We start from the raw sequence: 15,514 nt of genomic DNA on the forward strand, positions 1-15,514 counted from the left end.
AGATTTGCCGCTTGGGTTTGGAGTGGGGGCTTGGGAAAGGCAGTTCCATTTGAATACGTTTGTGGTCAGACACACCGACCTCGTGAACTTGAAGGTTGCTTGTAGGGTCCAGGCGACCGTGAGCCGACCGCGCCGGCCTCACCAACACCGTCCTCTCCTTCCTCGCCAGCTCCGCCCGACAGGGCTTCTCCGCTCAACTTATGGCCCTTTGCGGTCCCGGCAACTGCGGCCCGACCGCTCCAGCCTGCACACTAAAACCAAATGCTAAAAATAAATTTAATGATGGCTAACAAATAAATAAATAAATAAATAAATAAATAAATAAATAAATAAATAAATACAAACACTAAAACGAAACTAATTCTGGTGGAGAAGCGGCGAACAAACAGCGCCAGCGTCCTCTCCCCAGATTACTTCCTCCAAATGTTCAAATAATAAGACATAGTGAAAGCCAAATTGAGCAAATTGGCTATTTCAAAAGTGTGTGTCAAACTGGTAGCCCTTTGCCTTCATCAGTACCCAGGAAGTAGCTCTCGGTTGAAGAAAGGTTGGTGACCCTTGCTCTACACCATGCGTGGCACCTGATACAATTTTGTTTCGTCTCTGCTAGCGGCACTTGTCTTTGTCCTTGTTTCTTATTTAACCTTTTTTGAAATTTTGGCACTCGTTTGCGCTGCTGTAACAAGTAAATTTCCCCGCTGTGGGATGAATAAAGTTCTGTCATCATCATTTAGAAATGTTTCTTATTTCAAATTGAAATGCAGCTGATGCACTTTGTTTAAAACGGGCTGTATCAAAGTCAAAGTCAAAGTCAAAGTCAGCTTTATTGTCAATTTCTCCACATGCCAAAGACACACAAAGAAACCGAAATTTCGTTCCCCCCTATCCCACGGTGACAAGACATGGCTCACAACAGACAAACAGTAAACAAGTATAACAAAAGCGTGCCGAATAAATAATGAATAAATAACACAACAATAAATAAATAAATAATTAAGAGGAGCACAAAAAGAAAAAAACAAAAAAGAGCAAGTGCGCGTACAGCAGACATTCCCGAAAATAGCGCAACAGTGCCGCACGCTACGCAGAAGGGGGTAGCGAGTTCAGGGCCCTAACAGCCTGGAGGAAGAAGCTGTCGGCGAGTCTGGTGGTGCGGGAGCGCAGGCTCCTGTACCTCTTCCCAGAGGGCAGAAGGTCAAACAAAGAGTGAGCCGGGTGACTCACATCTCTGGCAATCGAGGTTGCCTTGCGGGTGAGATGGGAGGTGTAAATGTCCTTCAGGGAGGGAAGCGAAGCACCAATAATCTTACCAGCCGTATTCACTATGCGCTGCAGGGCCTTCAAGTTCTGTTCAGTGCAGTTACCACCCCAGACAGCGATGCAACTGGTGAGGACGCTCTCAATGGTGCCACGGTAGAATGTAGACAGGACTGCCTGAGGAGCACATGCACGCCTGAGCTTCCACAGGAAGTACAGGCGGCGCTGAGCTTTCTTTGCCAGTGACGAGGTGTTCGCGGACCAGGAGAGGTCCTCACTGATGTGCACCCCCAGGAACTTGGTGCAGCTCACCCTCTCCACCACAGCACCGTCGATGATCAGCGGCAGGTGTGTTTTGTGACCCTTCCGGAAGTCAACAATGATTTCCTTGGTCTTACCGACGTTCAGCAGGAGGTTGTTGTCCCTGCACCACGTGGTCAGAAGGTCAACTTCTGACCTGTACCGAGTCTCGTCGCCCTTCGTGATGAGACCCACCAGAGTCGTGTCGTCAGCAAACTTCACTATGCGGTTGTCGCTGTAGGTCGCAGTGCAGTCATGCGTCAGCAGGGTGAAGAGCAATGGACTGAGCACGCAGCCCTGGGGGGCCCCTGTGCTCAGCGTGATGCTGGCGGAGATTTTGTCGCCAACACGCACCACCTGAGGCCTCTGACAGAGGAAGTCCGGTATCCAGTTGCAGAGGGAGGTACTGAGGCCCAGCTCGTCGAGTTTGGAGATGAGTCGCTGCGGCACAATGGTGTTGAAGGCAGAGCTGAAGTCCACAAACAGCAACCTCACATATGAGTCCTTTCTCTCCAGGTGGGTGAGGGCCGAGTGGAGGGCAGAGCAGATGGCATCCTCAGAGGACCGCTTGGCACGGTACGCAAACTGGAAAGGGTCAATGGTGGGGGGGAGAACGGACTTGATGTGCTCCAAGACCAGCCGCTCAAAGCACTTCATGATGATGGGCGTCAGTGCCACAGGGCGGTAGTCATTGAAGCAGGACGGTGCGGGTTTCTTCGGCACAGGAACGATGGTGGCAGCCTTGAAACACGAGGGGACGATGGCCTGCTGCAGGGAAACGTTAAAGATGTCTGTGAAGACACCCGACAGCTCCCCAGCGCAGTCCTTCAGCGCTCGACCCGGGATGTTGTCAGGGCCCGCCGCCTTACGGGTGTCAATAGCGGCAAGCGCCCTCCTCACACCGTCGGCAGAGAGGCGCAGGGGCTGCTCGTGTGGGGGGGGAGTGGTCTTCAGCGGGCAAGTGCTGTTCTGGGCGTCGAAGCGAGCAAAGAAGCGGTTCAGATCGTTCAGCAGGCGGACGTCGCCCTCACAGCTCCTCGGCGCGGGCTTGTAGTCCGTGATGGTCTGAATGCCCCGCCAAAGGCTACGTGCGTCCTTGCTGTCCTTGAAATGGGTGGAGACCTTGCACGAGAACGCCTTCTTCGCTTCTTTGATGCCTCGGGACAGGTCGGCCCTCGCTGTCCTCAAGCCAGCCTCATCCCCTGCTCTGAAAGCCTTGTCCCTGGCCCTCAACAGTCTGAGGACAGCCCCCGTCAGCCACGGCTTCCAGTTCGCGCGAGTGACGACGGATTTCGAGCAAGTCACATCATCGATGCACTTCGTGATGTAAGAGGTAACAGAGTCAGTATATTCCTCTATGTCCGTCCAATCGTTGTAGGTGGCTGCCTGCTTAAACATGTCCCAGTCAGTGGTGTCGAAGCAGTCACGAAGTGCATCGGAGGCACCCTCAGGCCACACTCGAACCTGCCTCCGAACCGGCCTGGATGCCTTTACCAATTGTCTGTATGCGGGCAAAAGCAAAACGGTGAGATGGTCAGAAAGCCCCAGATGGGGGAGGGGGGTGGCTTTGAAGGCTCCCTTTTGCGCCGAGTAGACCAGGTCCAGGAAGCTGTCTCCACGTGTTGGAAAAGGAACATGCTGGTGAAGCCTCGGGAAAACAGACTTCAGGTTGGCATGATTGAAGTCTCCAGCGAAGATGGTGAAACCGTCAGGGTGCGCCGTTTGCTGTTCACTGACGGCCTGGTACAGTTCGCCAAGCGCCGCGGTCCTGTCTCCTTCGATGTTGGAAGGCGGGATGTATACCGCGACTAGCAGAATCGCGGTAAATTCCCTCGGCAGATAAAAAGGACGGCACTTAATGATCACAAACTCCACAAGCGGCGAGCAGTGCTTACATACCATCACAGAGTCCCGGCACCATTCTTCTCGGATGTAGACGCATATTCCACCTCCTCGCGACTTTCCCCCTCGTACAACGGCACGGTCCGCCCGATAGCACGCTAGCCGCTCCAGATGCACCGCAGAGTCCGGAATGTTGTCACTCAACCAGGTCTCGGTGAACACGAGCACACAGCAGTTCCGCACCGTCCGGTTCGTAGACCTCAGCAGGCGAACGTAATCCATTTTGTTGTCCAGCGATCGAACATTCGCCAGAAGAATGGAGGGCACCGCCGCGCACTGCCTGGCAATCTTCTGGGTGTCAGCTCTGGCTTTCCTCAGAGCTGCAAGTGTTTTGTCACTGGGGTTGGCTTTGTAGCTGAGGAGGGCTGATCGTTTACGTGAGATGGCCGGTTCAAGATTCATGATTCCCGCTTCAAACCAATCTGGGTTCATCTTCGTTCTTATTCCAAAGGAGTCGAGGGCAGTTGTGTATATTGCACTTCGCATGTGATTCCATTTTTCTTCTGCACTGCCAGTTGAGCATTTGTTAAGGGCTTGTTCGATGTTAACAGCAAAGCTTTTAATTAACTGAGGGTCCTGGGTCTTGGTTGTGTTTATGCGAGGCTGGCCCTTTGGCTTTGATCTATGAGCTCGTTTGGGTTGGAGGCATACTTTACTAGCGACCAAAGCATGGTCTGTATCACAGTCTGCGCTGTGATAGCTGCGAGTGATGTTGACGCAGTTGAGGAAGGATCGTCGAGTGATAGTGAGATCCAGTTGATGCCAGTGACGAGATCTAGGGTGCCGCCATGACACTCTGTGGCTGGGCTTTGTAAAGAAGAACGTATTTGTGATGCAGAGATCATGAAAGGAGCATAGTTCCAACAATCTTTGCCCATTTTCGTTCACCTTGCCAACTCCAAACTGGCCAATACAGCAGGGCCGAGAGGAATTGTCCCAGCCAACACGAGCATTGAAGTCTCCCAGCAGGACCAGGTGCTCAGATGCAGGTATTTCCCTGATGAAAGTCCCAAGCTCGTCGTAGAATTGGTCTTTTTCCTCTTCTGATGAGGTGAGTGTTGGGGCGTAGGCGCTCACGATGTTTACAAGGCCGGACGTGGTGGTTTCAATGCGCATGATGAGGATGCGGGCGGTGCCCACTGTTGGTGGCGTGCAAGCAGGCAGGAGGGAGTTCCTCACTGCGAAACCTACACCATGCATACGATGTTCCCCTGGGGCCTTTCCTTGCCAGAAGAGTGTGTGGTCTTTCTCTCTGATGCTGCCGTTGGATAATAGCCTGGTTTCTTGCAGTGCAGCAACGTCGATGTTCAGACGTGTCAGCTCGCGGTTGATGACAGCTGTCTTTCTAGCATCGTTTATCTGTTTCGGGTCATTGGTGATCCCTGGACATGAAGTTCTAACATTCCATGTTGCCAGTCTAAGCGCTGGCGGCTTTGATTTATTTTTATTATTGCTTGGTGCATGGATTACAGTCCGCCGTTGGGATTTTATCCAAGCTCCAAGCACCCATTGAAGCAGACGGACTGTGGCGGGTCAGCACCTAATTGGCTAGGGGCTGCCCAGCTTAGGCGGGCGGTAGCTGACCAGTGGGATGCGATGATCCCTCCCACCGTTGGAGACAACCCGTAGCGCCTGAGCTGACGCCAATTGGCTCAGGCTTAGAACTCGTAACTGCTGTCTCCCGAATTGTTTCTGTCACTAAGACAGCGACAATGAGTGACCTATCCAAGGCACAGGCATGGGCATATTGTATGGAGACCTTGGGTTGCCCGGTCGTCAAGATCCCCCTCTCGGCTTTGTTGGTGTGGTCCAGAGAGACAGACAACTAAAGAGTCAGAAGATAAATACAAACAATATAAGAATAAACTAACTCCTATTAAAAGAGCGGCTAGAAAAGAATACTCTCACAAAAATATTAAATGATCATAAAAATAACACCAAAGAAATATGGAATATAATGAATACTGTCATAAAAAATGGCTCTCAAAAAAATTCATTATCCGAAATATTTTATTATCAATAACACATATGCAAGAAGTGGCTAACAACTTTAATAAATTCTTTGTAAGTGTGGGACCTGAGCTGGCCAAACACATTCCAGATCCAGTAACATCTGAGGAGCAGGAATTTCGATTTCTTTGTGTGTCTTGGCATGTGAAGAAATTGACAATAAAGCAGACTTTGAAAATTGTATCTAATCTTTCAAAGAAAATCATTATATAGCCTCCTGAATATTATATAAATAATAAATACTCGAGTTGTTCGAATTGTTTTATTCTTATTAATTTATTTTTGGCAAATTAAAAAGTGAGAACAGAGTAATCAGTGATTTGTAAAAAAACTGGCCATAGTTGAATCTTTTCAACAAGCGCTCCACTATTCCACATGCAATATGGCGGCAAAAATGACCTACGTTCAGCAATCAAGCTGGGTTTATGGATATTTTCAATGATAAAAGCCCACACGGAAAGCCAAACTTTAATTTACGTTGTAGTTACGCAGCACCCCAAGGGGCGGCGCTGTTTCAACACGTGGTTTATTTATATATATATATATATATATATATATATATATATATATATATATATATATATATATATATATATATATATATATATATATATATATATATATATATATATATATATATATATATATATATATATATATATATATATATATATCTTTTCAAGACACGCACGCACGCACACGCACATAAGACAGTCGAGTGTACCACGACTCAGCCATCCCCACGCCCAGTTTATTAACATACTGAATGACGTCATCGCCAGGCTGAACTCCGATTGGCTTAAGAGGGATGGAATGGAAACGCGTCCTGCGATTCGCTCTTTTTCCGCGTCGCAACTATGACCGAATGGCCTGCTTGACGAAAATCGAAAAACAACTTGATGTTTACAATGAATTTACTTGCATTCTTTGTTTTGGCTGTGCAAATATACAGCGCGACGCCTGGTAAGTTGGACTTTTCGGTTTCTTATCCTAAAGATTGACGCTCTTGATTTGGAAGTGACGCAGTCATTATTGTTTATTGCTTTCGTTTTCGCCACTCGTGTGTTCCGTCGTTATTTTAAGTTCTCTCACCTGAACGCCCGTTTTGTCACAGTCATACGGGAATACATTGCTATTATTATAAATGTAATAAAGTTAGAAAACTTGAAAATGGCACAAATCAAAGTGATGTGCCCCAGCATGAATATGCAATCGATGAAATATGGAAAAGCCGAGGCACAAGAATGAAATGTTGTACAGGGGAATCTTTGCAATTAATAATTAACATTTCACAGTCATAGCAATAAAATTGTGTATAATCTTTCAGAAAAAACATTGTATAGCCTCCTTACATTATTATTTCGATAAGAGTCATCATGTCTCCGTAAATTATATAAGGCAGTTCTTTTGTTCAGACAAGTGAACATTTTTTTAGATGTTACCTGTTTTGACTGTGAGGAAGACGGGAGACACAATCGAAACTGTCAGCAGGTAACATCTAAAAGTGTTTCACTTGTCTGAACAATAGGATTGCCTTTTTTTTTGTACAAATTAAGAAGGTTGGCAAAAGTTACATCATTCGATTTCGTTCCTCAGTGGATGTCAGTCACTGCTGAGGGGCATCGAATATCTCGCTTAGGGCGTCACACGGAAATCGAACATATTAACTGAGAAAAGAAAAAAAATAGGCAGGTTGTCAAATTCAAGTTTGACAAGTTTGTGTGGAAGAACGCGTTTCAGAAACATGACATTTCCAATTTCAAGTGCTGCAAAGTTCCATCTGCAGGCAGAATCATTGAAAATATGAAGATTGATTTGATCATGTGTGTCATTTTTGTGTTTGTCTTCCAGTCATTCACACGCGGAATTATTTCATGATGGCCTCTCAAGTTGCAAAGCTACCAGAGTATTGGGAGGCCGCGTATGTTGACGGCGTTCAGATTCTGCACTTTGACAGCAACCACAGGAAGACGAGAGTGAAACATGACTGGGTGGACAAAATCACAGAAGATGATCCGCACTACTGGGAGAGAAATACGGCGGGCAGTATTGATGCTGAGCAGGTCTTCAAAGTCAACATTGAAATCGCTAAAGAGCGCTTCAACCAAACTGGAGGTTTGTTTACGTCCAACGTTCTGCTCGTCAAATGACACTTTTTTTGTCACTGCAGGCTTCTCTCTGATCATCGTCCTCGCTGAATCTTGTGCGCCATTCTTTCAGGTGTTCACATGTATCAGACGATGTACGGCTGTGAATGGAATGATGAGACTGGGGAGGTTGATGGTTGGCTGCACTACAGTTACGATGGAGAAGACTTCATATCATTTGAGCTGAAGACGATGAGCTGGATCGCAGCACATCCGCACGCTTTCATCACCAAACTCAAGCGAGACCAAGACGACGGGTACAATCAATACACTAAGAATTACGTCACTGAGGTGTGTCCTTTTGATTTGAAGAAGCACGTGAGCAACGGGAGGGACTTCCTGACCAGAACTGGTACATTGTCCTCTCACGCCTTCTCTGCGTCTTTCGAGCTCACACACAATGTCCATCTTTGACGCTCTTTCAAGTTGTTTCTTTTCCTCCATGCACATCCTCCACTCTTCTCTCCATCTTTGCGCGCAGAGCTTCCCAGGGTGTCTCTCCTGCAGAAGACGCCTTCCTCTCCAATCACCTGCCACGCCACGGGTTTCTACCCCAGGACGTCGGACCTCTTTTGGAGGAAGGACGGCGAGCAGATCCACGAGGACGTGGAGATGGGGGAGACCCTCCCCAACCACGACGGAACCTTCCAGACCACGGCCGACCTGAAAGTGGAGCTGACGCCCGCCGCGGAGGGCCGCTACGAATGCGTGTTCAAACTGGATGGCGTCCGGGAGGAGATGGTCACCAAGCTGTACGCCAAAAGCATCCTGAGCAACGCGCGCATCCAGGGTGAGCCACGCGTCGGACACGGCTCGGCGTCACGCCCACAGTCGTTCACGTGTCTCATTTTGATTCCTTGTGAAGAAGAGGAAGACAGGAAGAAGGCGGTGGCCATCGCTGTCCCGCTGGGGGTCCTGGCTCTGGTGGCGATGGCGTTGGCGGTGGGGGTGTTCCTGGCCAGGCGTCCCAAAAGCCAACAAGGTGAACGACGACACAAATGTTGGCTCCGTTTGTGGCGATTCCTAATCTCCTCTCGCTTCTCTTCCATTTCAGCCAATTACGCTCCAGCTTGTAAGTGAGACGTTTTGCTCTTCCTGTTTTGAAAAAATGCCAATGCCTTGAACGTATTTTCTTTTATGCTCCCTCAGCCAGCACATCATCTTCTGAGAAGGATTGAATGAATCCCACTAAGGTTGAAGGGATGTCTTCTTTTTTTGGGTGTCACGCTTGATCGAATCATCACATTCCAACTTTATGAAATACTTGGAAATGTTTCCTATTTCAAATTGAAGTGCGACAGTTTTACAAGTGCAGTGAATTCTAATTGTATTTACTTCACTAGTTCTTCCAAATACCGCTAGAGGGAGCCAACATGCCACAAGTGATATCCGCATCACGCGTTGCTTTTTTTTAAGTGCTTTTTTTGTTAGGCGAGCTACTGATCAGTTTGATACAAGTTTGAGTATCATTATAAAATGTTTGAAATGAGGTTTCTGGTCACTGTATTGGATATATAATTTAGCAAGGATAAGCAAGAAATTTATGATAAAGAACACGTCTTTTTTCTGTTGTCTTCTAAAAAAACGTACAAAACACATTCTATTTACAGAAAAGTCCATGTGGAGTTTATTTTTGATATTTTTATTTTATTTTTGATGTGTATTTTGATCAATAGACAATTCAACTTTAGCAAGTAAACGCATATTTACATACTTGAGAAGGAACAAGTTGAAGAAAATCTTATCGTTCCTGCCCCCTTCCACGTAATAATAAAATAAAACAAGATAATAAGTGCAAAACTTAATCAAGTACAAACCAAACACCTCACGAGAAAATATATACAGAACCAGACAAGAAATAACTCAATTCATAAATATAAAGCGAAATGTCGACACTTACGGCTGTCCATATAATCTTCTTGTTCTGTCGTTATAGATTTCTTTCAATTGGAATATATTTATACAATACTTTATCTCATTGAAAAAAGAAGGCACGAATAGAAATGGATGGAACTGAAATTGAAAGGGTGCAGGAAAACAAATTTCTTGGGGTTATAATAGATGACAGGCTGAGTCGCTGAGTCAAACTATGGAGCAGTGTAAGTGAGGAACTCAAGCAAAGTCCAAATATCCACCAGTTTAAAAAAAAATTCAAAAATGTTTTTTTAGCGGGTACAAGGACTAAAAATGGCAGATGGCTACATAAAAGCAAAAATAAAACAGACTAATAAATTGAAAGTGTCAATCAATCAATCAATCAATCAATCAATCAATCAAGCCTTTTGCTTTTTAAACCCACATACAGCTCCACAGTGACTTAAATATGGCACTTTAAAGTGTTATTGATTGTATTTGATTTGTATTCATTTCCCCCCTCCTTTTATGTTTGAAATATGTTCGGAATAAAGACTCATCATCAACAGTTACGCATTCAAATAAATCATCGATTGTCATACGTTCAACAGCTCTGCATTTCAAGTCACAGCCAACAAACAGGCCCCTCCCCCCTTCCCCCCCCCCCCCCCCCCCCTCCCTTCTTGTAATTGCCTGCAACACCGCTAAAAACAACTAGCACGTCCCAAACATGGGTCCGAAGAAGGCACCAGCGGCTCCCCTCTCTTCGGTGGAGGAGGTCGAGGATATTAAAAAGGCGTTGGACTTCCTCACCGAAGAAGTCTCTGCTGTCAGCCTGGAGCAGAAAGCTCTCCTTAAGCTGGTTGAGGAGCTTAAAGCTCTCCGCATCCAGAATGAGGAAAAGGAAAAGAGAATCACCTTCCTGGAAAGCAGGGTTGCCGACCTGGAGCAGTACACCAGAATTAACGATGTGATCATCAACATCAAAGCCCGGTCATACGCCCGAGCATTGGCCGCTGACGAGGGAGGGGAGCCCGGCGATCTGGATGTTAGCTCCACGGAGCGACAGGTGGCTTCTTTCCTGCAGTCCAAGGGGATACAGCTGGACCGATACCAATGATCATCCTGCAGGACTGTAAGGTAAACTCCACTCACAAGCATGACACACACCGAAAGAAGTCACTTGAAGACAACAGGAACATAACTCCGAGGATTAGTGAACACGACAATCATTTCAATACACTGACCACAGTTCACTGGATTTGGAACATGATATAGACCCGGATAACAACTTCTTCAACTCAATCAACAATAACTGCAGTTACTATACTGAATTTAATGGAATCAATAAAGATAGCAAACTGTCCATTCTACATATTAACAGTAGGAGTCTGTATGCCAACTTCACAAACATTAAGGATTATCTTCATCACTTTACTCGCCCATTCAACATGATTGCAATAATGGAAACATGGATCAACACAGTAAAAGAGCTGGAGGGATATGACTTTATACACATAGATGGACCAAACAAAGGTGGAGGAGGAGTTGCGCTCTATGTGGAAAAGACATTAAACGTCAGGGTGATATGTCAATGGTAGTGTTGGATTTTGTCCACAATTTAGGGAGTGCGTTATCTGCGCCTCACGGCAAAAGCCTTTGCCAATCACCTGTTATCCAATTTACTCACTGCGTGCTCGTTTGATTTCTTCAGATTTAGGAAAATGCAAAGACACTGAAGCAGAAATTAGACTTACACAGATTGGTTGAGTTCAATCACAATTCTTGTTCAAAAAGCTCTGTTTTCAGGAAAGTACAATACAGCGCTGGGCCCTTCAAGAGCGGAAAGTCTCCATTCAGAAAAGGCAAAGTCCAAGGTTGTTAGATCAGTTTTATATTCAGTAGCACATTGTGGGCCGGGATTGATGGGCGATGAGTCTTCGGGGTGGGGCAAGTTCGAAGGAGAGTCTGCTTGCATAGGAGTGGTGCTGATTATGGGCGATTCGGTGTGGAGGTGGGGGGCTGTTGGTGTGTGTGTGTGGAGGGGGGCTGTTGTCTTCCATCACGTCTTTCGGGCTTGGCGATCATCTTTGGCCGAGTTCTCGGGTGGGGGCTGTTGTCCTCCCTCCCGTCTTTCGGCCTTGGCGATCATCTTTGGCCGAGTCTTTGGGTGGCTCCTTCTGGCACCTGCTGGTTTTATGTCCACGTGACCTTCCTGTGAACATTCTTCTCCAATCTTGGACATACACTGTCGTACTGCTGGATTCTTTTAATTTTGTCATTTTGTACGAAATTATGTTAGCTTTTGGCTGTGACATCATTAATCTATTGCTGTTCTTTTGATACATCATGTCTTTGCTTATTCTTAGTTTAATCATGCTTCCAACCGTATCTTTTCTTTGTTAGGCAAACTATCTCCCTCTGTGCAGAGTGTTCAGTAGTAATCAAAAACTGGCGTCTAGCATTAGTCAAAACATAAGATACAATCAAGTACTGAACGGTCAAGACGACTCTGGCCGTGTCCATGATTCAGAGAAAAACCATCAGGCATGCATTACACAGTTCCTTAAGGGTCATTAAGCTGTTTAGGCAATATATCAAAAGTCATTTGTTATTTCAAAGTGCTCAGAAATATATCAGATCATAAAGTTATAAAAACCTTTCTCATCACCACTTATCAAAAATGTCTAGTTATGTCTTCTTTATTGATTTGGTGTGTAGGTATAATTATATGCTTAAAATGTTTTTTTTATTTATTTAATATGTGAATATACTTGTCTGCTTATGTACTTTATTCAATGAGGTTTGAGCATATCTGTTTTTGTAGCTAGGCAGAACTTTTTGTATTTTGACCCCATTTCCTGCAGTAGTTAACAACAGATTGAAATGTGTGGAACATTTTTATTCTGGTATCATGCAATGTATATCTCACTAGTGTGACCGGGTCAGGTTGGTGCGGGATCGTTTGGGCCTTGGTCCATGAACGTAGACTCATTGGCACCAGACACATCTGGTTTCCATGAGCAACTGACAACTAGCCTGAACTTGTATCCAAAAATCACGAGACCAACCAGAATAACTTCTCACTGTGCCACTCTTTTTGATAATATATTCACAAATGACATTATAAACAGCACAATAAGTGGGTTATTAGTCAGCGGCATCAGTGACCATTTGCCAGTTTGTATGGTTTTTGATGACAACTAAAAAATGACTCAACCGGCCAAAAAACTGGAATACAGGTGTTGTTCCTCCTTGGTGGTGAGGAGTCGTTCCTCTTTATTCCGGATTTGTGTGTTGTTCTGTCTGAACTTCCCAGCTAGTTTCCTGGTGGTCATGTAAAGTTCCTTGAGATTGTTTTGTGCTGCTGCTTCCTGTGCTTCTTTAGCCAGCGCCTCAATGTAGTTTTTCTTATCCCGTTTGGCACTTTTCCTTACTTCCTTGTTTGCTTCCTCGTAGTCCTTGTGGGCTGCGCATGTATAATAGTTTCCGTATCCCCGGTCGAGAGAATCGGACGAATCTTAGCAATATTACGAAGGTGAAAAAACGCAATTCTGGTTATATTCTTAATGTGCTTTTGAAAGGAGAGCATTTGGTCAAATATCACCCCGAGATTAGTTACAGTATCGCGCAGAGTGATAGTCTATCTATAGTTATAGTGGTTTCCTTAAATAAGCGTTGATAACGAGTTGGACCAATTATCAACATCTCAGTATTATCCGGGTTAAGACGAAGGAAGTTGAGAGACATCCATTGCTTGATCTCCGAAAGGCACGCCTCGATATTACAACGATCCCGCGGATCTATCATCGATAACGGCATATATAATTGGGTGTCATCGGCGTAGCATTGAAAACTAATATTATATTGACGTAGTATGTCCCCAAGCGGAATCATAAATATTAAATAAAATTGGTCCGAGTACCAATCCCTGTGGGACACCACGCGTAACATTATAGAGCTCAGAGGACGTATTGCCATGGACCACTCGGTGCGTCCTGTCTGATAGATAGGAATTGAACCAGCTTAGTGCTGACCCTGAGATACCAACACAACTTTTAAGACGCCCTAATAAAATATCGAAGTCTACAGTGTCAAAGGCAGCACTAAGATCGAGTAGTAACAATACAGACGACGTATTTGAATCCATAGCTATGAGGAGATCGTTAGTCACTTTAGCAAGTGCTGTCTCTGTGGAATGATTAGCTCTAAAACCAGACTGAAAAGAGGCATATCGATTATTGATGAGCATGTAATCAATAAGCTGCTGCGCTACTACTTTTTCAAGAAGTTTTGCGATGAATGGGAGGTTTGAAACTGGCCTAGAATTACTGAGACAGTCCGGGTCAAGATTTGCTCGCTTGAGTAGCGGTTTAATAATAGCGGTTTTAAAGGCTGTTGGCACTATCCCAGAGGAGACAGACAGATTGATTATATTTAAGACGGACGGTCCTAAAATTGGAAATAATTCTTGAAGTAGTTTGGCTGGAAACGGGTCGAGTAAACATGTTGTTTGTTTAGCCGCACTAACCAATTTTGTAAGCATTTCAAGGGACACGCTTTTAAAATTTGAGAGGGTTATCGCATGATCCCCAGCGCTAGTAACCGGCGGAGCGATTGGAATGGTATTCTTGATCTCGTCCCTAATGGATTCAATCTTTTGAGCAAAAAATGTCATAAACTCGTCAGCTGAGTGGAAGGAGCTATCGGGGGTCGGCTGGCGTAGTGTTAGCTTTGCCACTGTATCAAATAGGTATTTAGGATTGTTTTTGAGATGAATGACTTGCGAAAAATAACGAGTTTTTGCTAAGATAAGCGCATCTTTATATTTCAGGAGGCTGTCCTGCCATGCCTGATGGAAAACCTCAAGTTTGTTTAAACGCCATCTGCGCTCATGCTTTCTACATAATTGCTTACGCGTACGTGTTTCAACTGTAAACCACGGAGTAGGCAATCTACGGCGAGTTTTCAGACGTAGCGGCGCCACAGAGTCGATGGCATTTAACAATGTCGCATTGAACTCATTTGTAAGATTATCAATAGGGCCGATGTATGCGGGAAATATGGCGGTTGCCGGCGACAGTGACTCGGATAGCGCAGTTACAGTCATGGAGTTAAAATTACGGCTGCTATAACTCTGATTGCTCTCTTGTCTTTGACAAGGAACTAAAATTTCAAATGTTACTAACTAATGATCAGACAAAACTGTGGTGTATTGCAGTACTGCTATATTTGAGGTTGCAAGTCCTCGGGATAATACCAGATCTAAGGTATTTCCATTCTTATGCGTTGCTGCCTGTACGGCTTGCGTAAAACCAAAGGAATCAGTTAAAGTCTGAAACGCCAAAGTAAGTGGCTCTGACGGTAAATTCATGTGGATGTTGAAATCGCCCATGATAATTATATTATCCGCATTTGTCACTAGATCAGCCACGAATTCTGAAAATTCATCCAGGAAGCCAGAGTAGGCCCCGGGTGGACGGTAAATAACAGCAAGATAAAATGACGGTAAAGCGGTGGACCGGACAGTGAGAACTTCAAACGTTTTAAATACGTTATTCGAACGAGGCCTAAATCTAAGCTCGGAATTTGAGATGAGGGCGACGCCCCCACCCTTTCTTCGAGGACGGGCCACATGCGAGCTCACAAAATTTGGAGGCGAGGCCTCGTTGAGCGGCAGCAGTTCATTCGGTTTTAACCAGGTCTCGCAAAGACCAAAAACGTTTAGATTACGTTCCGTGATGAGGTCATTAACGAGGACCGCTTTCGTATGAAGCGATCTAATATTCATAAAATCGAGTTTAAGTGTAGTCGGTCGATCAGAGTGCGTATCTATCGAAGGATTTTTCCACGAGATGCGAGTAAGATTGTGTTCTCTAGGCCTGACGTCACCTCTCAAAAGTTTATTAGCGCGGTAGCGTTAGTGTGTTTACGTGTACTGTAGCACTATTCAAACTGTCCCGCTCGAGTCTACACGAGGAGCTATGTGCATGCTGGGAGTCTAGCCTAGCGCTAGTTAACTTTAACTTAACAGACTCCAAACC

General features: G+C 45.4%; 2 protein-coding genes across 4 annotated transcripts; one reads left to right on the forward strand and one right to left on the reverse strand.

Annotated features, from left to right (window-relative positions):
• Positions 1-1,092: 1,092 nt before the first annotated feature.
• On the reverse strand, positions 1,093-4,687 carry LOC148403335 (uncharacterized). The gene is made up of 2 exons (XM_088370540.1): positions 1,311-4,687; positions 1,093-1,245 (listed from the first exon to the last, which is right to left on the reverse strand). The coding sequence occupies exons 1-2, from the start codon at positions 4,657-4,659 to the stop codon at positions 1,196-1,198; spliced, it is 3,399 nt and encodes a 1,132-aa protein (XP_088226666.1). The 5' UTR covers positions 4,660-4,687; the 3' UTR covers positions 1,093-1,195.
• A 1,596-nt stretch (positions 4,688-6,283) lies between these two features.
• LOC148403336 (major histocompatibility complex class I-related protein 1-like) lies at positions 6,284-10,038 on the forward strand. 3 transcript variants are annotated; one of them, XM_088370748.1, is made up of 7 exons: positions 6,284-6,432; positions 7,321-7,584; positions 7,690-7,968; positions 8,098-8,406; positions 8,482-8,598; positions 8,671-8,688; positions 8,766-10,038. In XM_088370748.1, the coding sequence occupies exons 1-7, from the start codon at positions 6,369-6,371 to the stop codon at positions 8,792-8,794; spliced, it is 1,080 nt and encodes a 359-aa protein (XP_088226874.1). In that variant the 5' UTR covers positions 6,284-6,368; the 3' UTR covers positions 8,795-10,038. The 3 variants fall into 3 exon arrangements, with proteins under 3 accessions (XP_088226874.1, XP_088226883.1, XP_088226865.1); XM_088370757.1 differs by having other exon boundaries at positions 7,690-7,873; XM_088370739.1 differs by having other exon boundaries at positions 8,482-8,688.
• The last annotated feature ends 5,476 nt before the right edge of the window (positions 10,039-15,514 follow it).

The sequence above is a fragment of the Syngnathus floridae genome, chromosome 1 (assembly GCF_059516105.1).
Source record: "Syngnathus floridae isolate MCC-2025c chromosome 1, RoL_Sflo_1.0, whole genome shotgun sequence".
In the NCBI taxonomy this organism is placed as follows: domain Eukaryota; kingdom Metazoa; phylum Chordata; class Actinopteri; order Syngnathiformes; family Syngnathidae; genus Syngnathus; species Syngnathus floridae.